This window comes from Melopsittacus undulatus, chromosome 3 (genome assembly GCF_012275295.1).
Source record: "Melopsittacus undulatus isolate bMelUnd1 chromosome 3, bMelUnd1.mat.Z, whole genome shotgun sequence".
In the NCBI taxonomy this organism is placed as follows: Eukaryota; Metazoa; Chordata; class Aves; order Psittaciformes; family Psittaculidae; genus Melopsittacus; species Melopsittacus undulatus.
In genome coordinates, this window is record NC_047529.1 from 63,580,899 (window position 1) to 63,606,928 (window position 26,030).

General features: G+C 39.9%; 1 protein-coding gene across 7 annotated transcripts in view; it reads left to right on the forward strand.

Moving 5' to 3' along the window:
* The first annotated feature begins 1,526 nt into the window (after positions 1-1,526).
* The window catches only part of DSE (dermatan sulfate epimerase), a 33,901-nt gene continuing 9,397 nt past the window's right edge, over positions 1,527-26,030 (forward strand). The window contains exons 1-4 of one of the 7 annotated variants that reach the window (XM_031054053.2): positions 1,527-1,660; positions 2,363-2,432; positions 13,361-13,829; positions 24,581-24,834. In XM_031054053.2, coding sequence (XP_030909913.2) covers positions 13,414-13,829; positions 24,581-24,834 — 670 coding nt within the window. In that variant the 5' untranslated portion in view covers positions 1,527-1,660; positions 2,363-2,432; positions 13,361-13,413. Of the gene's footprint in view, positions 1,661-1,740; positions 1,824-2,362; positions 2,433-13,360; positions 13,830-19,397; positions 19,516-23,463; positions 23,529-24,580; positions 24,835-26,030 lie in introns of those variants that run through there. The other 6 variants (XM_031054052.2, XM_005154699.3, XM_031054055.2 and 3 more) reach the window with 6 other exon arrangements.

Below are 26,030 nucleotides of genomic sequence, written 5' to 3' on the forward strand. Positions count from 1 at the left end.
GTTTCTCTGCAATACAGATACATATAACCACAGACTATGGTCAGGATTTCAAAAGCCATTCAAGTATTATGCTCTTCTGTAGGATTGTAAGGGTTAATTCCATTTAATTAAAAGTCAGCTGCTTAATACATTTAAATACCTAATGACGCAGACACGTGACAAGGACTTAGACACCTTCCTGCTCATCACTGTAGGAATCCAGATGATTTTAGAAACTTCAGTAGAATCATCCTGTTAGTCACATCTGGTCTGATGGGGGGAGTCTGTAGCTCTTCCCATGCTCATTCATGTCACATTAGTATTTTACAACTCTACAATCAATGCAGTATAGCATAGCACTGTTCACATAGGTGCTTAGAAACATACCTTCTAATGATCAATCTAGTGTTTGCATGACTGAAACTGAAGCACTTAGAGCTTTTAGACATGTCATTACTGGTAAAAGAGTAATGCTTCATTCCAGGCTCTGGCATTGCTGTCAGAGTTTGCAGCAACAGCTTGTGGATCCCCGCTCATTATGCTGAGACTGTCAATAGGTAGCACTGAGAAATACCACAGGAGTGAAGGAAAATGTATAGTTTCTAGTTTCATCTAGTTTCCACAAGTTTATTAATCTTGATAGAGTGGCAGAAAATCACAGTGGAAACCACAAAGAGCCTGTTTAAAACCATTCGCAAGAAACACAGCTTTTACATTTTAAAGCCAGGGAACTGGTGGATCCAATAACACCAGTACACACATTACTAAAATTAAGGGTAAGCTTTGTGAATGTAAACTTTAGGTAGTTGGACACCATCCTGCCTTATCACATATAAATATTTTTTTCATTTCAATAGTCTGAAGATAATAAGACATGCTCAGCTTTTGGAACCTGACAAATATTTGGAATTCTTCCTGTGGGGTTTTTTGTTTGTTTCTCTACGTTTGTTAGAAAGACTGTGAAGGCAAAGAGAACTGCTAAAAAAGATAATTTAATTCATCCTCTTATATTCTTTTCGTAAGTATCTTCTACTGAGTGACTGCAAAAAAGTATCAGGATGGTTGGCTTGAATGACCATGGTGTTTCAGGTTTTTGTTTTACATGGGAAACATCTACGTAAGTAGTCACACCGTATATAAAAGAGCAGATTGACAGATTGGCCTTCTTGTTTCTTTGCTGGTTTAGGGGAATTTTTGGCTGGAAGGTCCTACTACTCTTCTGCAGTGTGGGGACAGAACTAGAGATGGATATTGCATAGGAATGAGTCATCCTGGATGCTTTAACCTCCATAGCCCCTTTGCCCGAGCCGCGGTACCGCTGCCAGGAGTTCTAGGCGCAGAAAACCAAATTGTCGACACTCCGATACCGGGGCCAACACATTCCCCTCTCGCTCAAAGAGAGAATCAGGGTATTTCCGTGAAGTACGAGCGGGGAGGAGCGGGCGGGGAAGGGAAAGCTGTGCGCACGCCACCAATAAATAAATAAGCGAGCACACAGAGAACCAAACGAGCGCCCTGGGCAGGGCCGGGTGGCCGTGCAGCCCGTGTGCCGCGGCCGTGCGGGCTCCTTCGCTCTGCACGGTGCCCTCAGCAAGGGAGCGGGACGGCGGCGCTGCCCCTCTTCGCGGCCGCCATGGCGTGAGGGGCCGGGGGAAGAGGAGGAGGAGGAGGACGGGGAGAGGTAAAGAAGGAGGGCGGGGAGGCGGGAGGTGGAGCGGGAGGGGGGAGTCATTTTCTTCCTGAGTTGAAAAACGCTTCCCCCCCGCTCCGTTCCCTGGGGCTGCGGAGGAGAAACGTTCTGGCTGCCGAGAGGCTGCTCCGCGCCGCGCCAGGAGCCGCCGGCGGTGAGTGCCCGTGCGGTGCGGGACAGCGCTCCTCTTCACTCCAGTCCCGTCCCTTCCGTCCCGTCCCGAGCCTCCCCTCTGCCGGGCGGCTGGGCCCCGAGAGCGCCCGTCCGTCCGCGCGGGGCTGGGGGCGCCGGTTACCGGCGGGTTTGGGAAGGGGGAGGTAGGAGCCAGCGATCCCTCACCCGGTGCATCCCCATCCCTGGAGAGCGGCCGGCGGCGGCGTTAGTGGGCAGGGGTTGTCGGGGCCCGGGTCGACCCGGTGCGGGAGCTGGGTGGGGAGGGCGCGGGGTGATGGCCGGGGGTGTCCCAGAGGGAGTAACCTCCAGGCACGGGGTTTTCCAGGCTGTCCCCGGCGGGATGGGTACGGGTTGCTGTCCTGTCACCGCCGGTCGGATACCCGCAATGTTGCGGAGGTGCTGGGCATCTCGCAGAGTGGGCCCCGGGTCCGAGGTGGGTGCGTGCGGGAGACGTGGCTTTTTGTGCTCGAAACTTTGCCTCTGGGCGGCCGTGGGTAACAGCGTTCTGCTCTTCCGTAGCACCGTTACCGCAGGAGCCGCCGACCCTTTTGCTACTGAGTTAAGCCTCCCAAACATGCGTGTGTGAAAGGTGAGCGGTAGCATCCTTGCCTTAAACCTAGGGGAGCTGAGGGACAGGAAAAGAGCGCTTTGCCCCTTGCAACTTCCTGCTACTTTTTTTGTTGTTGGTTAAGTCCCGGGACCACAGCTGTTAACTCCCGAAGCTCGGTCCCCCCAGCCCCAGGGCGGCAAGCTGCAGTTCCTTTAGCTGGTATTGCATGAAAGGGATGCATCAGCACTCCGTGTATCTCATGCCAACTCCTAAAATTCGGTTTGATATGAATGAAAGTAACCATTCTCTCTGCTTTTCTGTCATTCCCTCTGGAAACAATATAAAGCCATAGTATTTCCCTACATTTTCAAGCTGGAGTGACTTCTTGTTTTGGACATAAACAAGAAATAAGAAATTAATACAATTGTGAATGAAATACAGGAAATATTGCTCAACTAGCTGGAGATTTTTGGTTACCCTAAGAAAATCAATTGCAATTTAAATATCACTAAAGTTTTAATATAGTCTAAACAAAGAAAATCTCAGCTAAATATTGCCACATTAAGTTTATCATGCCAACAGTTATAACTCAGCGTTTCAGAATAAAATGAACAATTCAGCTGAAGGGCAGCAGTGGGAATCAATAATTCAGATGCCGTTTATTACTCTGAAAGACTCTTGCTGGGAAGCCTTGAGCAAGTCACTCCACCTCTCCATGGCTCTGTTTCCTTCCTCATAAAACAGATAAATGTGCTTGCTTGCTTCACTGGGGTGTTGAGAAGTTTAATTAATTAATTTGTTTCATAACTACTTGGAGATCCTTGGGTGCATTTTTCCACAGAAGCGCTAAGTGCTAGTTCAGCTATGAGTTCCTTTACTGTGGGTCATTGCTTATGTGTGTTTCTTCAGTGACCTAAATTAACCAAGTTTTTAGTGAAAATCAACAAAGTAGCAGTTCTGGACTGGGGTTTTCTCGATTCTCTGTAAATTTCACTAGGATGCAAAACCAAAATATGTGAAACACAGAATAATTTACTGGCACAGAACTACTGGTACTTTAAGCAAATGTCACTTTCTTTTCTTGCTATTCACAGTAAGAGCTTGCTTTTGTTTTGTTTGAAGCATTGTGCTACTTTGCATAATTCTGAATTGCCTTGAAAAAGAAACAACTGAGTGCTGTTATATAATATAGGAACAAGAGATGAGATTAGTTTATAAACATATCTGTATCTTGGCCTATGGAGACTGACCTTAGAAGCACTTGGTGCTGGTTTGCCACTGCATATTTGTATGCAGTCTCTTCTAAAACCTGTTCTTTGGCCATAGAGAGTATGGATTGCAAAGGAAGAAATACAAGAACTGAACAAATTGGTTGCCTATGGTAAAAGTTGATAGATTTTGGTTGCCTAAGAGAGCTCAGATTTTATTACCGTGTATATTAGCTATTCTGACTAGATATTAAATAACTGCCTGCATCACCCTGGAGAGGAAAATGTTTTTAATTACTTGGCTAAATGTTGGGTGTGATTTTTTTCTTAGTTTGCATACAGTTGTCAGTAAAAAGGAGCAGGTGAAAGCTAGTTTAAAGGTACTTTCTAAAGGCTCATATCTTTAGAAACTGTGCTCATGAGGTCTGTGTACGATTTTTTTTTCCCTCAAGTACAGAGACAGCAAGCACATAAGCTTTTCCAAAACTGAATTCAAGTGAAGTCTTGCTAAAGATCACTGATAGCAGAAAATCATTCCATTACCAGGAAGCTAATGGGTTGAGAATTAACATAGTGAGTCTGGATGCTGGTGGAGAAATAGTCACATCCATCAGTACACAGCAGCCTGAGCAGTGAGAACTAGGATTAAATGAGGCTGTAAATAAATCTGTAAAACTGAAGTATCCCTTTTCTCAGAAGCGATTGCATTTAGCAAAAAACTGAGTCACATTCTTAGGCTTGTGTGTGGAAACCTGCACATCTGGCACCCACAACATACTCTAGCAATGAACAGAAAGAAATTTAGTTACTTGGTGCTATTGTTCCTGGACATTTTGCAAGAACTAAAGCGTGTTTTGCCTTTTTTTTTTTTTTTTCCCCTAAAGGGATTAAAAAAATAGTGAAACAACTTTCCGTAGCCATTGTTTCCTGATTGAGACTTGGTAATCCAAGTGCCTGGTGAGTGAAAGAGAATGTAGCTCTTGCTTAGCAAGTGGTATTTAATTGGTAAATATGATACCTCAGCAGTAAGCTTGTCCTGGCTGTTTACACCTTCTTTGCTGTCTCCATTCAGCAGAGGTAGATAAAAGACCTTAGTTACAGTAGTGTAGTCCGCTAAAGCTGTTAAACCGTGGTGCTAGTTTGTGTTTAAGACTGTAGCCGCATACTTATAGACTCGATATTTGGCAGAAATCACATCCTTTGAGCTACTCTTCTGTTTAGATGGGTAAGCTTTGCACCACTGTCTGTTAGCCCAGCTGGGATATGGTGAGGGGTGACAGAGCTGCATTAACAGAAACCCCAAACCCTTGTGCACTGCACTTTGCCCAGGCTCAGATACCTACTCAGAAAGGGAGCAGAGAAGAGGATTAAAGGCTGCAAGGAAAACTGAAATCCAGCTGATGACACCTGGGATCTTTCTCATGAATGCTTTGACAGTAGAAGTTTAGTAAGAGTAAGGGTTGGTAATGGAGAGCTGACCGAGGGGTCTGGTCGTTTTGGGAATCACATGATGGAGGGAGCACTGAAAACAGTTTCTCACATCAGGTGCTGACATAATGTCTTCATCTGCTCTGGGCCATGGTCAGGTGTGAAAGCCCAGGCACAAAGCGGCCATTATGTACATGGTCTGAAATTACCTTTGTTTGGCCTTTCTTTCTGTTTTTCCCTTTTCTTACACGGACAGAGTATACAGTAGCATTCATCAATAGTTTTGTTTAGAGCAGGAAATGAATTGTAGGGACCCTGGTCAGGCAAGTATTGTATTTCATACCAGATAAATATAGTTTTAACGTAAGAGTTCGTTCACCATGGTTGTCCTGGTTTACGTTCTTGGTTGGTTTTATTTTTATTAGAAATACTAAAACTGCAAAATATTTTGTATGAAATTCATATGCCCTCTTAAGTCTTCTAATCAAATGGCTGCCCAGGGTTGTTAAAGTGTTTTCAAAAGTTTGAAAGTATTTTGGTGGCTGTTGCATCATTTTAAAGCCTTTTAATCAGATCCTTGGAGCCATGGTGCATCACACTTTCTGCCAGAACAATCTGTCAGGTTTCAGTAGTGTTGCCAGAGCCATGCCTGCACAACTCCAGGTCAGAAATGAGACTATACAATTATAAATTTCAGAGTTAACCTGTAATTTAATGGCTTTGTTGATGCATACTCACACAGATTGTTCACACCAGCTGTGGGTAGCTAAATTTTGCAGGAGTAATGTAGCCTTTTAACTCCATCTGCAGTTGAGGATTCTGTCCAAAAAAATGGTATTGTCACTTTTTGTTAAGAGCAGCATTGAGGACAGTAGCCAAAGGAACTACAGACCAGTACATTTTACCATGTTTCCAAGTTTGTACCTTGAAAAATTCAGCTGCGTCTGGGTAATGTAATTATATCTATAGTGAGAGAAAGGAACTGTGTGCTATATCTAGATATACATAGAAACTGCAGATAATGAGATTAGCAGATGAAAGCAGCAAACATAACAGAATTATACCAATAATAATGAACAGTATATTGACCTGCAGAGAGATGTAACTATCTCTCTGGGTGCAGTGTATGCTTACAAACAGAGGCATTTATCCTGTAGCAGACAATTAGTAGACTGAGAGAACACATAGGCTGAGATAAGGACAGTTTAATATGTAAAGCAAAAGCTGCACACGCAAGCAAAACAAAACAAGGAATTCATTCAGTACTTCCTATGGGCACACAGGTGCTCAGCCACCTCCAGGAGAGCAGGGCTCAATCACATGTAGTGGTTACTTCAGAAGACAAATGCCAGAACTTCAAATGTCCCCCGTTCCTTCTTTTTCCTCTGGCTTTATATGCTGAGTGTGACACCCTATGGTATGGAGTATCTCTATGGTCAGTTGGGATCAGCTGTCCTGGCTGCATCTCCTTCCAAATCCTTGTGCACCCCCCAGCCTACTCACTGTTGGAGTGGGGTGAGAGGCAGAAAAGGCCTTGACTGCCTGAGCACTGCTCAACAGTAACAAAAACATCCCTGTGTTATCAACACTGTTTCCACAGATCCGAAACACAGCCCCATATTATCTACTATGGAGAAAATTAACTCTACCCCTGCCAAAACCTAGCACAAGAATAAATAGTTAACAAAAAGAAATCAATATAGTTTTGTATGCAAGACCAAGTCATAAACTTGGTGTTAAAATGTGTTAAAATAGCAACTGAAGGATGTGATGTGTTCTAGAATTCCTGCCTATTAATATGACATCCCGTGGAAATGCTTTACAGATAAAAAATATTTATTTGATATCTTCAGCTACTGAAGTCTATAGAGGAAATATATATACAGAGAGCAAGAACTGGTTTGGTAAAACTCCAGTGGAAACACTTCATTTGTTTCCAACATCTTGGAAGCAGTTGAATGAAGGACAATTAAAACAATAAGATTAAAACTGTTAATTATACATAGTTGAGGACAGCAACAAGCCAGGAAACTTAAGACATTTCCAAATATTTGGAAGAGTAGAGGTCAAGGCTAACAAAGAAGTGTTAGTTGGAAGAGAGGATAGAAATTAAAGTCGGAAATGGAAACACTAGTCTTGGTATCATATTTTCTGATGCTGTAATTGGTCTCCTAAAAAGTGAGGGCAGCTACATGGCATGCAGCAGTCTGAGTGGGCTGGATTAAGAAGGAGGAATTCTGTTTTGACAGCAGTAAAGTTTGCTTTCCACATTTGCACAAATGATTTATTATTTTGTGTCCTGTACTTGCACCTCCTGGGCATTGCCATCACCCTCTGAAGGTTTTCCAGCTCTTCCTGTGCACCATGGTTGTACCACTTTATCCACACAGAGACCATGCTCTTGACTACCTCAGATAACCTGCTCACTTCCTCTTGTGAGGCACAGCTGCATTTCTGCTTTGTAGGCAAAGGAAGCCTTAAGCATGGCTTCTGATACCTCATGTGAAAGGATTCACAGCCTTCCAGACCCCCTGAATGGGTCTAGGTTCATGGGCAGATTCATTTCTTCTTAATATTTGCCAAATGAATAGCGTTTCACTACCCAGATTATTACAAGTGCTTTTGTTCTGTGTTTCTGCAGTATCTGTTACTGTCATAGTCCTAGGTCCCAAAGGTGTCCAGTGTAGTAGATGAATGAGTAGTTTGGTTGACTTCTGGGACATTACTGGAGCAGATAAAAGTAGTGAACATATCCTTTTGGCCTATATGAAAATTCTCACTTCAGCTCAAGATAAAATGCTGGTGCTCTAAGGAAAATCTTTGTGTGGTAGCTTATAGTTTTATGCCTTTGATGGTAAAAGTGACTGAGCTTTCATTCACTGAATGTGGATGCCTCAACAGGCATGTCTGTACAGGCTGGGGATGATTGCCTTCAGGATTCTGGATATCAAAATGACTTTTTTACTCATTCTATACAGTGAAGTACATAATAAAAGATCCCAGTAAGGGTTAGGAGTAGTAGTGTTTGTGCAACCAAAAAAATCACTGAGAAAGCATTTATATAGTAGTATAAATTATAAAATGTAAGAAAATTCCAAATTCACGAATTACGGTTTGGGCATGCAGACAATTTAAATCTTGGTTTTGCTTGAGTCATAGAGGAAGTTAAGCATTCAGTGTGTGCATGTGGATGTCCTGATAATTTATATATATGGTAATAGAATAAACTTTTAAATGTAAGGAATAAACAGATGAAACTTGCATCACAGATACCTTACACATATTACTGTAAACTTACAAAAAATTTGGTATTATTTGTTCTAACTGTGCAATTGTGCACATTGTCCATTCTCCCAGAATGATGGTCTCACATGGCTGTGTACTGCTCCAAATAGATCATTAAGTTCTGTGTGTAGATCAAAGGACAGATACGACTTTATGTCTTGACTGCTGACATGATGTCATATGCTGATAATTCCTATGGGAACTGGTTGTTTCTGGTTGCCTTGATGATTCTCATAGCACATAGCACATTATTCAGAAATGTAAGTTGATACAATGCTTCTTTCAAAGTATTTCAAGTCTCTTCAGAACAAGGGCAATGCTAACACCTGAGTACCTGAGCTGTACATTATTGTAGTTTTGATTCTGAGTTATATTTGGGATTTCAGTATTTAAGCTTTTAAATACCTTTGACACTATGTAGTTGTGATGTAGTATATTTCTCATATTGAAAAAAACAGAGGAAGCAATGAAGTAATGTTGCCTGGTGGTTAATGTCGTAATAGGTATTTTTCAAGTTATAAGCAGTGATTTTTACACCTTTCCAGCATTTTTATTGCAGAGACAGATGGTCATTGATTTTATCTCACTGCCCAAAAGGCAGGTGGAAGAAGGACTCCCAGCTGTTCTTATCTTGGGGTATAGGAGTTTTGTGCACTGGTGTCTAGCCGTGCAGCTTTGTGAGGGACTCAGCAGTTCTATTTGCTGATGTGGGAACTATACAGCTTGGGACTTAGGCCAGTAGATTTATTGTGATTGTTACAGTACAAAGATAAGTTTATAGTTTCCTTGGTCCCACTTCATCTGCCACCTCATTTTGCTGTATCAGATCTATTTCTGTGAGTCAGTAGGAGCCAAATGGCATGGGAATTAGTCTCTGTTGACCCTTTCACCTCTCAGTTTTCGTAGAATTAGCCTGCATTTTTTAGTACTTAAATGCCATTGCATTCAGTTAGAGGACTCAGTTGCTCTCCCACTTTTAAATACGTTTTCAAAATATTTAGATCAGTAATGAAATTGTTGAACAAAATAGCTCTTTAGTTTTTGTCATGATTTTAAAACCCTACAATTTCCAACTGATTAATTTAACTTTATAGATGCTGCTCCTTGTATCAGCAGCAAAGTCAATTGCAACATATGTGACAAGTTTTGCTAATTATTTGAGGTATTTGTACAAAGTGCCAAAAGAAAGTTCCTACAGAAATTTGCTTTTCTCCGCTGTGATCTAACCTAGCACTCCTCGTGGCAAGCAGTTAGGTTTTGGCAGCTGTCAGTATTTGTACAAAAAGTTGCACACTCCTCTCCATTTAATGGGACAAGATACCACACACCTCTCATTCCAACGGTACCTGTTAGTTTCACAGTAATGGTGTGGCGGCAGCTGTTGCTGGAGATTATTTCTTGTTAAAATATCTATTACTTTCTTATGTGTTTTAACATTGGGTGCTAAAATTGCTTGGTTTATTATCAATTGCTTTTAGTGCTAGTATTTTTAAATGGCCAAACAAGGTGATCTTATAATGTAATTTGTGGCAAAGTATAGTGACAAAGTTGTTCAACATTAAATTGAGCATTACAAGCATTACAAAAAACTGAATAGGAAAGGTTTGCTTTTGCTTTTAATAGTTTATCAAGAAGTGATGCAAAAAAAATATGTAAGTTAAGCCCTTGCTGATTCAGAGGTCATTGTCTAAGGTAAAAGTTTGCAGGCCAGACCTGGAGATTTGCTTTTTGTCAGTATGTTGGAACAGGAAGGTTTCCCAGAACTCCTTCCTTGTCAGTCTGGACACACATTTCCCAGTGTTTCACCATCACAAAATACCTCCAGTGTTGTCTAAAACCCTAGTCCATACTTTAAGAATTCAATAACCTGCCTCATTTTTTCTCTTCATGTACATGTGCCTTTAATAGGGATGGTAAACTTTTTTTTTACCTTGGATGTAAGCAACTAAGCAACTAGCTAACCTAAGCATCTAACCACCCTAAGCAACTACCATATCACACTGTTTGGACTAGCACCAACATAACTGGAAAACTGACCTATAGTATATTCATAGGCAGCATATTCAGAGTCAAGATCTGTAAGGACGTCCAGTGCCAAAGCAGGTCTACAAAGTCATTCTTATTTATTCTTGGTTAAATTACACTGATGCCCTTCCTATGATGTGAAGACAACAACCCGCGATTCAGTAGGGCCAGCAAACCCTGTCCCGTAACTTTGCAGAGCTCAGGTTGGTGTGAACAGGAGGACTCAGCTGCAAAAGAGTCCACTTTCCATCCAAACCTCTGAGGAGGCACCATCCACAAATATGTGGAGAGAATTGCTCATGTGAGGTCCCAGGATATATGACTACTCAGGGGACACTGCAGGCAAACTCCCAGCATCTCTGCTGTGGAGATGCTGGCTTTCCTCTGCCTCCCCCACCATGAAACTACCTGGCTGCCTCCAGAGAAGGTGGAACAAGCTCTATCACTCAGCTAAAGTATCCAACCTCTACGTCTGTAATAATAGAATAGAATCAGAGAATAGTTAGGGTTGGAAAGGACCTTAAGATCATCTAGTTCCAAACCCCCTGCCATGGGCAGGGGGATTGGTTTGATTTCTGTAAATATTTCTGCACATCAATGAAGATTAAATATATATAAGTTTAGGGATGGTTTTAAGAGTTCCCTAAATTAGTGTCTTTCTGACCAGAGCTTATTATTATTAGCTGGAGGTGCTGGTGCTGGTAGATCTGCACGCTTCATCGCAATGAATATCAGATATCTAAATTCAAAACTGACAAGTCTCAAGAGCAGAGTTTAAGTCTTCCCAACAGTTCTGTTGTCTGGTCTTTTAACTATGATTACTCTCTTAAGCTCTGGTCAGAAAGACACTAATTTAGGGAACTCTTAAAACCATCCCTAAACTTATATATATTTAGTCTTCATTGATGTGCAGAAATATTTACAGTAATCAAACCAAGAGAAAGAATGCATTAAGTCCTTACTACTACCTGGGATTTTTTTCTGATTGTGAAAGCCAAGAAACTTCTTTCAATGTATAGTCATAACAGAAAAAAGTTAAGACTTTTTTTTGCCTTTTTTCAGGTTTTTGGATTTATTTAGGCTCTTTTCTCTGCCCCTAGTTCTGAAGGATCATAGGGACTTTAAAAAAAATATGGTTGTTTGAGTTTTTTAATTATGAAAAAATGTTTTTTTTTCAACAATTTAAAAAATGACATTGAGTTGCAAACATAAGGTACGGATTTGGCTGGGTTTTACCTCCTTCCTTTCAAAATATGCTGTTGCGTGGTCTCCTTATTTATAGATGAGAATACAAGTAGACTTGAGTATGTTTGGATAAACTTCAGTGCATGCTTCTTTGTATGTGTGTATGTGGTGAGAGACTATGTAGATATTGTGAAAGCATTACCAAATAAACCACCTTTTGATCTGCATAATGAGTCCTGTAATGATCGGTTTACATCCAAAAAAGGGCAAAACTTGCTTGCAAAATGCATTAAAATGCTATGAAAATGTCATCTTCCATCATGCTCTGTTAAAGCAATTACGCTACTTACTGTGATCTATAAATGTAAGCAGTTACAGGGTGCAATATTATTTTTACTCTACGCAGGAATGCCCAGGAAAAGATGTATTTTTTTGGCCAAAGATGCTTGCTCCCAAATTCATTTTAGGAGCTGAACACAAGCACCTGGAGGGTCTGTATAGCCAGTAGTCATGGAGGGATCTAGTCTATCAAGGTTGTCTCATTGTCTATGGACATGTTAATGACATTGTTTAATCAGGATGTGAGTCTCTAAATAAGGTTTTAACAGCCTAAGTTTTGGTTAGAAAATGTTGGCATCTATAGGTAGGGAACTGTGGGGAGAAATAAAAGGTTGCTTTGTACTTCAGCTTCTTAAGAGTTTTATGACTGAATCCTATGAAACAGGTTTTCCATGGAAAAAAACACTTCATGTTTCTTTTTAGGTTTTCTTTCCTTCTGTCTATTTCTCCCTTTAATAATTGAAAAGTACTGTTCATTATTTACATAAAACTGTGTCTCTTGAGTCTGGTTTCTGTAACCTTTCCCCTTGGAAGAATTCTAGGAATTTGCTGGCTTTCCTCAGGGGGATCATGGCCATGTTTTATCAGAGACTTCAGGCTAGATTATTGGTAATTTTTATGAAGTAACTTACTATGTTTAAATAGTTGCATTTAACCTCTGCATAGATTTGCCATTTGAGCACATTTTGAGAAGTCATGTATGTAGGAGAATATGTGCTTTCATTCAGTGTTCTGCCTTCTTGGTAGCTGGTAGTAAATCGACACATGCAAAGTGGAGAACTCCTTAGAAAAACAATGGTAACGATGATGATGATGATAATAGTTCAAAACCCCAAAATGCTCTGAAGACAAGATATTTCAGCTGTTTTTCTAAGGCTCTGCCACTTTATCTTTTTCTTTCTGATTAAAAAAAAAGGGGGAAAAAAATCCAACCCAAAACAAAAAACCACCACCCAACCAAAACTGAGGACGTGTCAGAACCAGAGGCCTCAAGCACAGTATAAAGTGACCCCGGTGCAAACCTCCAGCATTCCTCATCCTTCCCTCTCCAGCTGCTAACATCAGCCAAGGCAGCACGCAGGCTTGGCTGCTGCCAGCACAAGCTCCTTGGCTCTCCCCCTTCCTTCTCCCCCTTCCTTCTCCCCTCCCGCCCTTCTGTGCTTGCCAGTACAGTCATCGCTGCTTCGTATTAGGCACCATTGCAATTATTTGAAATACAAGAGTTGTCAGTGTGTTCCTTTGCCTCCTATCAGCTACTAGAGGGAAGGATATGGGAGGGAGGGGATTTCTTCAAGGTGTATGGGTTTTTCTTTAGGATGAATTGGTCAGTAGGTATTTTGTCTGAAGTATTCATGTAGAAGTCACTTGAAAGCGACCTGGGACAATACATGGGGTTCTTTAAGTCTAGATGGAATTGTCTTTCTTAGAGAGCATGCTGAATTACAGTGTCTCACAGATTCGTTTTCTGACTTTCTCTTTCATGTCCATCTGCCATAGGATATTTCAAAGATGGTTTGGCTGCCATTGAGACTTGGAGATCTGATGCCACAATGAGGACTCACACACGGGGAGCCCCAAGTGTGTTTTTCATACATGCAGTTTGCTTCGCCTTTGCCTACAGCGCCAGGGAGGATCCAGACGCAATGGTTCCTTTTGTCAATGCCAACTATGACAGCTACCCCATGCTCTACTTCTCCAAAGGGGACATGGAGACTCTGCGTCTCCAGGCCACCACCACACACAGGCACATTGCGGCTCGTCTGATTGAAGCAGTACAAACGATGCTGTCAAATCCCCTGGAGTACCTTCCTCCCTGGGACCCAAAGGAGTTCAGTGCTCGATGGAATGAGATTTATGGCAACAACCTTGGGGCCCTGGCAATGTTCTGCATACTCTACCCTGAAAACATCGAGGCCATCAACATGGCCAAGGATTACATGGAGAGGATGGCGGCTCAGCCTAGTTGGTAGATTTTTGTCTTTTTTTTTTTTTTAAGTTGTTCTTGCCGTATAAACTGCTTGCAGTTGGAGGAGTGAGTGGATCAGTTAATTGCTTATATTATTTCAGTTGTTTTCACATTCACTGTAACAACGACTAACTTGCTGAATGCATTTACCCTCATCTGTACCAGGAGTGACACACAGCTTTTCAACTTCACTGGGCTTACCCTTTAGCAAATTAATGCTGGAAGAAGCAGCATGACCCTTTATGTACATCCCTAATTGCTGTAAGGTGTAAAAAAACACTAAAAAAATCCCCCAAAACAGAACAACAAAAATCCAAACCACTCCCAATCAGAAGGCAGGGTTTCACACCTGATTTGTAGCAAAAGTGCTAAAAGTGTTAGTATTTAATATATTTTTATTTCTTTTTTTTTTCCAGACTTGTACGTATCTTCTTAGAAAGAATTCAGGGAAGGGGGACCTGGAACTATGAAAAACTTATAGGTGTAGGTAAAAATGACACTTGAGTTTCTGCAGCCTGCTGTAATATCTGTCTGAGCTACAGTTCAGACTGGCAGTTCTGCTTGACTCAACAGTTCTTAGGCCTCTCCTTAAGACATACTAGGACATGGTAAAGATGGTTGTCCATCTGATTACTGGAACTTCCTGATCAGCTTACATTTTCATAAACACCTTCTGGACTAACTTAACCTAGATGTGAGTTATCATCCACAAGTTACTCTGTTCTCACTGTGCCACACTCTTTCTATAGGGACAGAAGCTAATGTTGTCACTGTAGGAGTTAGTCTAGCAATTGGAACCCCAGGGCTCTTTCCTCCTACTCATCTTCCTTTTTCAGACCCACCAGCAATTTATCTCCCTTTTTTTCCTCAGGCAGGCGCATTTCTTCTTCCCCCACTGCAGCACTTGCCACTCGCTGTGCCTTGCAGACAGGCCCAGGGCTGCTGCCAGTGCGAGGAGGTCAGAGAATGGAAACATGCCTTTCGCCCATGGCATTGAGGCAGAGCTGCAATGGGGCATCTCTCCCCTCTGTTGTAGCTGCTGTTCTACAGCTCTGTAGTGGCAGCAGCTCAGCAGGAATCTGAGTCATGTTTCAAGCCAGCACAAGAAGAAGGATTATCTGTTCAAACAGTATTTATTGCTCAAATTACTATTACTTACCTTCTTTGGGTTAAGACCAACTAGTAGCGTCCTATAAATGGCATCCATCCATGGATGTTGTCAGGATTATGCTGGATTTAAGCCAGCATAACTTTGGATCCATATCCTCCCGGTGGGCATGATTTAAAAGACATTACAATGTTGGGGTTCCCCTATACTAAGTATTAAAATGTGAACGTCATGGAAATGCAGGAGCTAGAACAAAAGAAGTGGTGGGAGAGAGAAAGGACACACTGGGTTTAAGTTGCTCGCATGTCACAGAAGAGAGGACACATGGGAGTTGTGAAGAAAAGTATTGGCACAACAGGATGGTGGTAATTTCCAAAATCTTCCACTGGAGCACAGAAATACAAAGCTTTGGTCTTACTTTCCTCCAGAGGAATTCTGTGTTTCTCCTGGCATGCTGGCAAAGGGTTAGAGTGCTAGAGGTAAATCCAAGGATGTGTAACCATCTCCAGCAGAACCTACAGACTGCTCCAAAGTCAACACCTTCCTTTCTAGTTTCATTGTTCACACTCTTTCTAAACTAGCTGTGGGTAGTATAAACGCATAGTTACATGGCCATCTGTTTAATGGAATAAGAAAGAGAAGCAAGTGTTATTTTGAGTAGTGGAACTTACTTGTTTCTTTCTTGGTTTCTGATATCTCACTTACTGTCTCAGTAACCTCATTTCAGTTCCTTGTGTCCTATGTTTCCTGCCCTGGCATAACTGTGGTCCCTCTGTCTCTTGCCATAATGTTCTTCTTTGTCCCAGCTGAGCACATACTAATCAGAACTGAGCCAATATCCTGTTTCCACTTGACTTTGATGATGCCCAAAATCCTGTTTTTCTCAAGTATCTTGTGTTATCTTGGTAAAAGAGAAGCCATGCTTTTCCCACCTTTCCCTTCTGACATAGACGTGTCATTCAGCAAACAATAAAGGATTAATCAAGGTTCTATGCTTTGCTAAAGAAGTGGGTGCAATGTACTTAATAGGGAAGATACAGAAGGAGGAAATAAAAAACATAGGCAATAGGGCTGGGGTAAGCTGGCCTTTGCAAACCTCCAGCTGGCCAACTTTTCAAATGCTGTGACAGAAACATGAATCTGGTTTCCATTTTGTTTTATCCAGAGAACTCATGGCTGAATGATGTCAGCATCTAGTTCACACTATAGCACCATCAGCGATAGCAGTAATATAGATCCCTCTCCCTTGTTTGACAATGGTTTTCAGAAAACTGTAGGTAGTATGCAACATCTCTGTGGTGTGTACTGCTCTGCCTGGCTCTGCTCTAATAGGTCATCAGGTTCAGAAGCTGAAGGAGGGGCCTACAGATTATGTAAATCTGTTTTTCTGAAGAAACTCAGCTCTCAAGTGCCAGAAAACATGTTGCTGCACACACTTCTCCACTTAGGGTAAGACTAGGAGAACAAAAATTAACATGGCAAGTAGGAGAGTTGTGGCTCTTATGGCATCTAAACCACTGTATAAGACTGTACATAAACTATTCTGGCAGAGTTGCAGTAATGGTATTTAAAAGCCCCTGTTGTCCAGTCAGTTTTGGCATGTTTAGTTTTCCTCAGACTTTGGGGAAAACTATCATTCTGGGTCATGTATTACAAATGTTATCTTTATTAAATAATTTGAGGTCACATGTGTTCTGATTAGGAGGGTGAAAAGAACTAGCAGTTTTGATGTTGCCCAAGTCTGGAGCCTTGAATGTTAGGGCACTCTTCTGCCAGAACTCCTTATGTCATCAGTAAAGAGGGTTTGTCCAGAGAGGTATTAATAAGATGAGTAAATCAGAGGAACTTTTCTCTCTCTAGACTTCCTCTCTAATGTATGTGCTTAGACCGCCACGTAAATTGCCCAAAAACGTTTTTGTCACTGACAAAAGTTGGAAAGTTTAATCTGGTTCTCATATAGGTTCCTTGTCAGCAGCTTGGTTCTTTCAACAGTATAATCTGGATTTCTTTTACTTCTGCTGACATGGCATTGCCTCTGAAATAGCTCTAGAATTAACAGAAAATAAAAATTCAGTTGAATGGGTTTCTTCTAATTTTTTGTGGCAACATTAAAGAAAATTTAAGCCTTACCAGGAAACAGAAGTCTGTTTTGGTTGTGTGTGCAGTAGCTGGATAAAATAAATATAGTTTAAATTGTCACTGATTACTTGTCCCAGAATGCCAAAAGATTACAAAGACTGACATTTTCAATTTCATCTTTACATCAGCGAGAATCCTCAGTAGTCCAAATACAGTTCAATATCTCAGGATACGATTATGAGAAAGTCTACTGATAATTGATACATGGATGGAAGAGGCATGTAATTAAGCACTTTTGTCTTTTCTCATCTCTTACAATAGTCATTTTATATCACATAACAAAGTACACCCTTCATTGCTTTCCCATTCATGTAGGCTAACAGCATGAGCCCTTTGTCATAACAACAGATGTTGATAGGCGTGCTGCTCATAACAGAGCATCCGTAATTGCTACATCATGGAATAGGTTTATGTTTTAAAATAAACAAAAGGTCAATGGCTAATAGCTAACTATAACAATCACCCAAACAATATGGGAAGGGACAATGTTTTGGAGACTAGCAAGAGTGGGGAAATATAGTGTATTAGTATGTCAGAAAAAATAGATGGATTTTAATGGTTTTAGCTGTAAAAATTAAAAGCTGGTGTTAAATAACTCACTTGGTTTTCCTGGGGTTTGATATCTAGATGCTGTCTAAAGTCTCAGGGAAAGTTTGTCCTTATACTTGGGGTGTATTGTCTTATTTTACAGAGAACAGAGGATATAGATGCGTTCTCTGGCATTTTATCTCTGACTGGCCCCTAGAGCAGTCCCCTCCAGAAGTACATTTTGGCTGAGGGGATCTGTACTCATGATTCTTTCCATATGCTGCCTTGGCCTGCTCCTGCACTGAGTGGAATGATGTAATTGGAGTTGCACAATGTGCAGAAATAAGAGTCCAGTCAGATTCTGTGTTTTGGACAAAGCAGTGAAAAACTCTCATGTTTGCTAAGCCCGCCTTATAAACAAATACCATGTAGGTTCACAAATTCTGCACTCTTCTTACAGTAGCAGGAAAGATGTCCCCATGTGCAATTGCCAAACAAGAAATTTCAGGGGTTTTTTGTTTGCCTTTTTTTTCCCCACACAGTTGACTCACTGTTTTTAAAGACAAGTATGTTACCAATGTACAGTAAAGTGTGGGATTTGACAGTAAGCCTGGTTTGGTGTGTTTCATAGGGGAGATAATTACTGTCAAGCATGTGCAAACATTCCAAGGGAATAGCAGCAAGTAAGGAGAAGCTAAGGGAAGGCTTCAGCATAACAAATCTGTGACCTTTCTGCTATTTCTTGTTAAACAGCAATCCTTCAGCCTTCTGTTAGTCCCTATTTATTAAAAGTATTGAATCATGCTGTAGGACTATTGCTGTTAGTATCCAGGTAGTGCTTGGTGTTGAACAATATGGATTACAAAGTAAAAATACATAAATATAAATAATTAAATGTGTAGATAGATGTATAACTAAAATCCATTTGTGCTGAGTTGAGATAAAGCGAGTCCCTTTGCTGACACCACAGATTTAGGGCATCTGTTTGACTCCAAATAATCCACCAACAGTCACCTTTAAAGAAAACTTGGGAGGGTTTTATAAGACTGAGACATAGAAGTTAACATAAAAGAAGCTTGATACAATGGGATAGCGCCCTACAGGGAGGAAGAAAAAGAAAAGGAAGGGTAGGAAGATGAACTTGGTATCTGGAATACATATTATGTTAGTAAGTGAAATATCAAACTCTCATGCTGGGTTTATCTTTTTCATATTTTTCAGCATTTAAAAATAGAAGTTGTGCATAACTGTGAAATTAAATGTCCAGCTGGATTTTTAAGAGCTTCTTTTATACTTTCTTTCGTAATTGATAGGATCTCTAGGAGATAAATAGACGCTGAAGTTCTGTGGTAGCTACAGGGAGCACACTTCTTTGTGGCATGCCTCATGTAAAAATTTGCTACAAATAGCTAATCTGTTGAAATAATAACAAAACTGTGTCTGCTTAATATGGCACTGAGAATTACTGTAACAGGCTCAGTTCTTGTTTACTAATGTGTCAACACAAAACGGTCATAATTATACTAAGAGTGAACCCAGTGTGAAAAGGCCTTTCTTGTGATCAAAGCTAAAAATGAGAGAGGATCTGAAAGAAGCTTCGGAAGCAGCAGAATGATTATAAATCTATGGGGAAACAGAGAAAAAGAGGCTAGAAAGTAGATGAAAGTTTCCAAAGGAGTAAAGTTCCACTTGCCTTCTTAGCACCTAGGCAGCACTACCCTACTTTTATAGTAAGCTCTTAAAACTTCTGAAAAACATTGAGACAACATTTTATGTTGCCTTTTGTTTTTCCATATTGATATGAGTGTAGCCCTTACTAATTAACCACTCCTTTGGCTTTCTCCCTGTGAACTGAGCTGCAATGAACCTGAGCATGTCAGAGTGGCTGCTGCTGAAACACAGAAGGTAGAGGTAGGACAAACTTTTTTACAAGACAAGTTTGTTTAATTCTTGTTTATTTCTTGTTTAGACACCAGAAATATAAATCCTCCATTTTTCAAAGATGCTTCTTACTCTTAACTTTTTTTTTTTTTGTTGCAAAAGACTGAACACTTAGGTTATGCAGAAATGGGGTTTCTGTTTTGGCAGCCAGCTAGAAGAATGTGGAAAAGGTGAACGTTGAGAAGTTGCTTTGGATGAAACAGATTTTTTCAAGGATTTTTCTTTTTTCTTTCCGAAACAAAAATTGGAAGCTTCTGTTCCATTTGTGAAGAAAATACTCTATTACAGCACAAGAAAATATTTTGTTTTGGAAGCTTTGTTAAGAAAAATACTGAAAATTTAGTCAAGTTTATAAAATAGATGTTGGTGGTCTCATTTCCATTAGTTATACTCCCTCTCAGTATGTATATTCCCTGTGGACACAGAAGAATATTTTACTCCTTTGCCTGACTGGAGGATTAAAGCTGTATCTCTTTCCCCCAGAAGTGGGTCAGAACAATAGGAAGGGTTTGTGGAGTGCCAAAGCATTGCCATTGGGAAGACCGTACAATTACACAATTGATTTCAGGATCAAGAGGTCAGTTGGCCCCATTACATGACATATTTTTATCCACAATTGACATTTAATGTGCATTAATCTCTACCATGCTGTTAGCTGTCTAAGATAATTGCATCAAAATAAACTAGAGGGCTGCCCTTCAACTAACTGTCACCTGTCTTTGGAAAATACTGATTTCCTTTGCATCCACCTAGTGAGAGTGAGAGGTTCAGTACTGAGGAGGGAATACTGACATGCTTCCTTCAATCATTAACTTAATCTGACCTCAAACTCCAGGAGCTATTCTGCACTAAGTAATTTGTCATGAGTGTTTGGAGCATTAAACTTCAGGGTGTGGATTACTCGTGTAATATATGTGTCAGGATGTGCTTAATGCTTCATTTTGCATGGAGTGATGCCATATTACTTACTGACCTTGAGACTAGAAATCAGATCTCACAGTGCCTGGAGGGTTTTCTGTTTCTCAAATTAGTGTTATTTTTCTATTTGCTTTAACTTGATTTTACATTCTGGATACAAAATGAAATAAATGCGATTCTAAACATCTCAAGTCATGACCATGGAGCTCGATTAAGCATGAGAGTTTGATTTAAATCCTGCCTTGAACTCAGCAGAGAGTATTTTTCCCTCTTGGCTTATATTTCCTAGAGAAATGCTAATATTTCTTTCTTCAATAAGGAAGTAGTTAGTAGTAGACAGAAATGAGGGAAAAATACAGACAACTATTTCTGCTGAGAGAGGAGACATTAATGTTGTCAAGAAATTGAGAGGTTGTGGTAATTCTGCTACAATATTTCTTGTTGGTTTTGTAGTTGTTGTTGATACTGATTTTCATTTCCCATCCACAATAGTATACAATCAGTATATGTATACAGAGTACAGAATCATATTTAGTGGAAGTACTATGTACACTCCTAGCCTTGGACATGCATTGCATGCCCGATGGTTCTTGACATCATAAACTGATGACTAAAAGAACTGTGTCTTAACTCCTTCTTCAGTTTCACTGTTCATTGCAGAATGTGGCAAATCTAAAACAAATAGCCATGTTGCAATATGCAAAAATTCTCAGCACGTGTAGGAAAACCATACTACTTATACATAATACCAACCTCATCCATGATGCCCTTATTTATCCAGTTTCTTCATGGAGGATTTATATCAGACTCTTAATGTTTAAAATAAAATAACAAAAGTATTTTATATTATGCAGATGAAGAGAACTTGAAAGAACACCCAGGCTATTCTGTGCCATTCACAGAATTTGTCCAGACTGCAGTTCTTTGTGCAGAATGATGCATATGACTTAGGATGTTTGTGGCGTTTAATCATTAGGCAGGAAACCAGTTCATCACTTTTGCTCTTTTACAAACCTTCTCAAGTTTCCAGATAAGGACCTCTTCCGAATACAGATATAGGTATAGAAGTATAAAAAAAATACTTTGGGGTTTGGTTTTTTCTTGTACTCTCCTTAGGGATGCATTTATGGTTTAGCTGTTACTTTAAAATGAGTTTTGGAACTTTTGGAACAGTTGTCCGATAAAAGTGCTTATGTTTGCAACTAAGTAGTTGCTCTATACTAAAGAATCCATTATAGATGTTTTTATTTACTTTGAATTCTTTTTTGGTAACATCTGATACCTTTAAAAGACCAAAGAGGCTAATGCAGCATTGAGGTAAAGGTTGCTTGCTGTCTTTAGACACAGCTAATTGCTAAGCTGAGGTTCATACTATCTGATGTTAAGTTTTACTCATGAGAGGCTTAGAAAATAGCTGTTTTCTGCCTGTTTTCCAATGCAAAGCATTGGCATGTTTTTACCTATCTTAATTTGTAAATACAGACAACTCTTCTTCAATATTTCAGAGCAGAGTAGTTAATAGGTTGTCCTGAAAACTCTTTTTTTCACATAATATGTTTAGTGCTAGCCTATGGTATCATGTTTTCCCACAGTTTATCAGCCAGGCTGTTTATCAAATCTGACACTAGAGATACATTTGAAAAATGAGAGTGTAATTTAGATACAAAAAGCATTTAATGCTTGCTACTTGACCACTCTTCTTGTGAATCATTTTCCACATTGTTTGGTGTACATTGCTTATTCCAATTGAAATTTGCTTAATGGAGGTGCCCTGATTTGTATAAGCTGAAGAGTTACTAGGTCAAGAGAATTGCATTTTAAGAACAGATGTTGACAGTGGTTTTGTATGTTTAGAAATGATGGTCTTTAAATTGTCATCTTTAATTTACTCTATTCCTTGTGTGCATCTCCTCTGTTAAACTCTATACAAGACTTACTATACAAATCTCTTTTATACTATAGAATTTGACACAACATTGCATTTGAAATGGAACATAAAGTTAGCATACATCTTCAAAATGAAAGTTACAATAAATCAATTCCACTGTCAAATCTCATTTAAGATGAAGGCACATAAAGATCATTAAATAGCTTTAAACACATTCTAATTAGCAATTTGTAGTCTGTTACAAAGAGACTGAACTTTGAATTAAATGTTTTAAATTCTGTCAGTTTTTTTCTTCAGACCTTAGCCTCATTTTGTAACTGTTCCAGACAGAGGCCTTTAACGTGATACTTCATGTACACATTCGAACTCTAATTTCTGAATGTACAGTAGTTTAGTGAAAAGCAAAACTAAAAATATTTTGGAAATTAGGATTTATGATACAGCTGGTTTAAGGTATGTTCATGTGTCAGAGGGTTTCTGATAGCAATCACAGTGCCGCAGTGTTGCATGTCATCGGCATAGAATGCAACTTTATGTTTACATACGAGACTACCAACATTTTAAGAACTTTCTCAGTGCTAAGGAAAGATGAAAATGCAGAAATAGAGACACAGAGGATTAACTGAGATTGACAGACAACCAGTTAACTCAGATTTTCAATTTTTGTGCCTCAGCGACACAGTATAAATAAATCTGGAGAATTATAAGAGTTGCTTGATCAGTTCAGCCACATTTTCTTCCAGTTTACCTGGAAATGCAAAAAGAATGGGCATCTAGGAAAAGCATGTAAATGTTTTGGGTTACAGGTCTGTAATTTTTTGCAAAACAATTAAGTGAAAACATAAGATATTTTCCTATACCTGGTCGAAAGTCTTCACTGGCAGGTTTAGAGTTTGGACCAGCAAAATAAATGACAGAGATGTTCCTGACATTGACCACAGAGAATGGATGTGGAGATGATAAATAATAAATTTCTAGAACCTTTTTTCCTCATGCTTTGACAGTCACTTACAGCTCTCTGTCTTGTATTGTTCACAGCCATCTTCTGTCAATGCCTGTCTGCTAACCAAGAAAAAAAAAATGAACAAACAAAAAACTCTCGTCCAATAAAATCCCTGGTACAAATCCTGCTGATCAATGCTGAATGCATTCATGTACTTAATTAAAAATCTGTGAGGTAAATGTTTCATTTTGAAAAAAGATAAACTGAATGCATAACTCCACTCAGCAGAAAATGGGATTGTAGCTGCGAGAAGGTGAACACTTAAAAGTGTTGGAAATTCAGCTAATCAAATAGCCTACAGAGACTTTCCTTACATACAGGTGTGAATGTGCTAAGTTAATTTGAGGTTTTCCAGTGATGTTAGAAATACTGAACTAAAAGTTAAAGGTCATTTTTCTCACTCATGTATGTTGTATTTTACCATAGTTGCAGTGCCTTGGGCTGATGGTAATAATTTTTAAGTCATTTATTCATGCATTTTGAATGCAAATAAATGCTCCTAGAGCAGAATGAGGATTTTTTTTTTTTTTTTTTAAATCCCGCTCTTTTGGTCATCTGGTCACATTACTGCTTACATAAGTTAAGATGAGATATTTGTAGAGTCATAGAATAGTTAAAGCAGGGAAGGTGCATGTCTTCAGGAGCACAACACAATTTCCACTGATTGCACTTCCTCATCTCAACAATTTAAGATTCATTTCTGTAATAAAAAATATATTGCAAAGAAAGTGAATGAAGGGAATACTAGGAAAACAACTGATCATTGTTCAGTCTATCAAAGATTTTTTTTCACTATGTATTTCCTCACATTTCCCTTTCTGTAGAACCATGGCCTTGAAGTCTGTAAGTACTGCAAAACTAGTCTTTGATACACAATAAATGCTTGATTTAAGAGAAATATTTGCTCTACACTACCTCTACCTCCATTATGAATTTTCTTGGTACAGATTTACTATTTTGCAAAGTTCAGTGTAATCCTTCGATACAAATGGGCTGATCCTATAAAATAATTTTGAGTAGTGGCAGCATTTTACCTCTGGTTTATGTTAAATACTGGAAAGAAAAAAAATGGTATCAGAGACTTGGTAAGTAGCTCATTACTGTGTTAAAATTCAGCATTAATTGCCTAACTTCAGAGACATTAAGTCATACACAACTCACAGTACAGTCACAGAGAAAAAGAAGTAGGTGAAACTCAATTAATTGGAATCTTTCTTTTTTGACAGGCTAGTGAAGGATGCCCCTTGGGATGAAGTGCCTCTTGCTCACTCCTTAGTTGGTTTTGCCACTGCATATGACTTCTTATACAGCTATCTCAGCAAGACTCAACAGGAGAGATTTCTTGAGGTAATTGCCAATGCCTCGGGATATATGTACGAAACATCATACAGACGTGGATGGGGCTTCCAGTACCTCCACAACCACCAGCCTACCAACTGTGTGGCCCTGCTGGCAGGAAGCCTTGTTCTGATGAATCAAGGTATGTGCTAAACCATAAGAACGTTTTTCTGAAGTGTATCAACTCAATCAGCTATTTATGCAGCAGAGTTCAGGAACTGATAGAAATGCTTTTGAGACTTTCGCTGCTTAGAAAAATTTAGTTTATTGACTAGAAAAAACATCTGTGGGTAGATGTACAAGGTATATTACATATGGATGTATACCCATGTATATAAATACAGTTTTCTAAGTGATTCTGAAATTCTTGCCTCATTGTTTGTAAGAATTAAAAATCCCCTTGTGTATAGTCTGTCTACCCCAGATTTACAGACAGGGTCTTCCACGTAGATTATCAGTAAAGAGTGATGCACTTGGTCTCCTTACACAGTATATTGAGAAAGTCAGCAATTAGGAACACCCCATGCTCTGAGCTGGGAGCTAGACAACAGGATAACCTGGAATTTCATCCAAAACTTCTGTCCTGTCTCCCTGAGAGAGCTGCAAAGTTGTAACTTCATCCACTCAAAGGCCACAGCTAGGGACCTCAGAACAGTATCCTGTTCTGTGCATATGGGCAGGGCTTTGCCTCTGTTCCTCTGAGCTATGCCATTGCACCCCCCAACCTTCTTTCAAGAGGTGTCTGCCAGACGTCATCTCCTTCTTTCCTTCAGGAACTTAAACTTATACTTCCCAATTTCCAGGTGAATAACCTTTCCAGTCACTCTTGGCTGCTCCTCCTGGAGCTATTCCTCTGCCGCTGTTGAAGTGATACTCTGTGTAAACAAGAATTTGAGTCACAGAGTCAGAGAGAGACAGCAGATAAGAAATCCTGACTTTAAACCCCAGTGGTACCTTAGCTGAGAGGTGGAAGTCATGGAGCCAGCTTCTGCTTTTATGAGAACATGTCAGTATGTTGTCAAGTGATTATTTAGTATGTCCTAGAAGTATTTTGAATACATGATGCCCAGTGAAACTATTTACTTGCTGCAAGTTAAGGAAAATCTAGTTTCTGGGTGCTGATGGCATTGCCAAGCTGTTCAGCCCTGCCAAGCAAAGACACATCTGCACATCATTGGATCTTTCGGATTTCCAAAGAAGTGTGACAAAAAACTGCAGCAGCTACTATTTAGGGGAACATCTTTTAAGTGTTTGTCAAAACAAGCTCATTCCCCAATGTGCATATGTTGAAAAGCAGCAAGAGTGTATGTGTAAGTTACTCCCTTTCCTCCTGTCTTG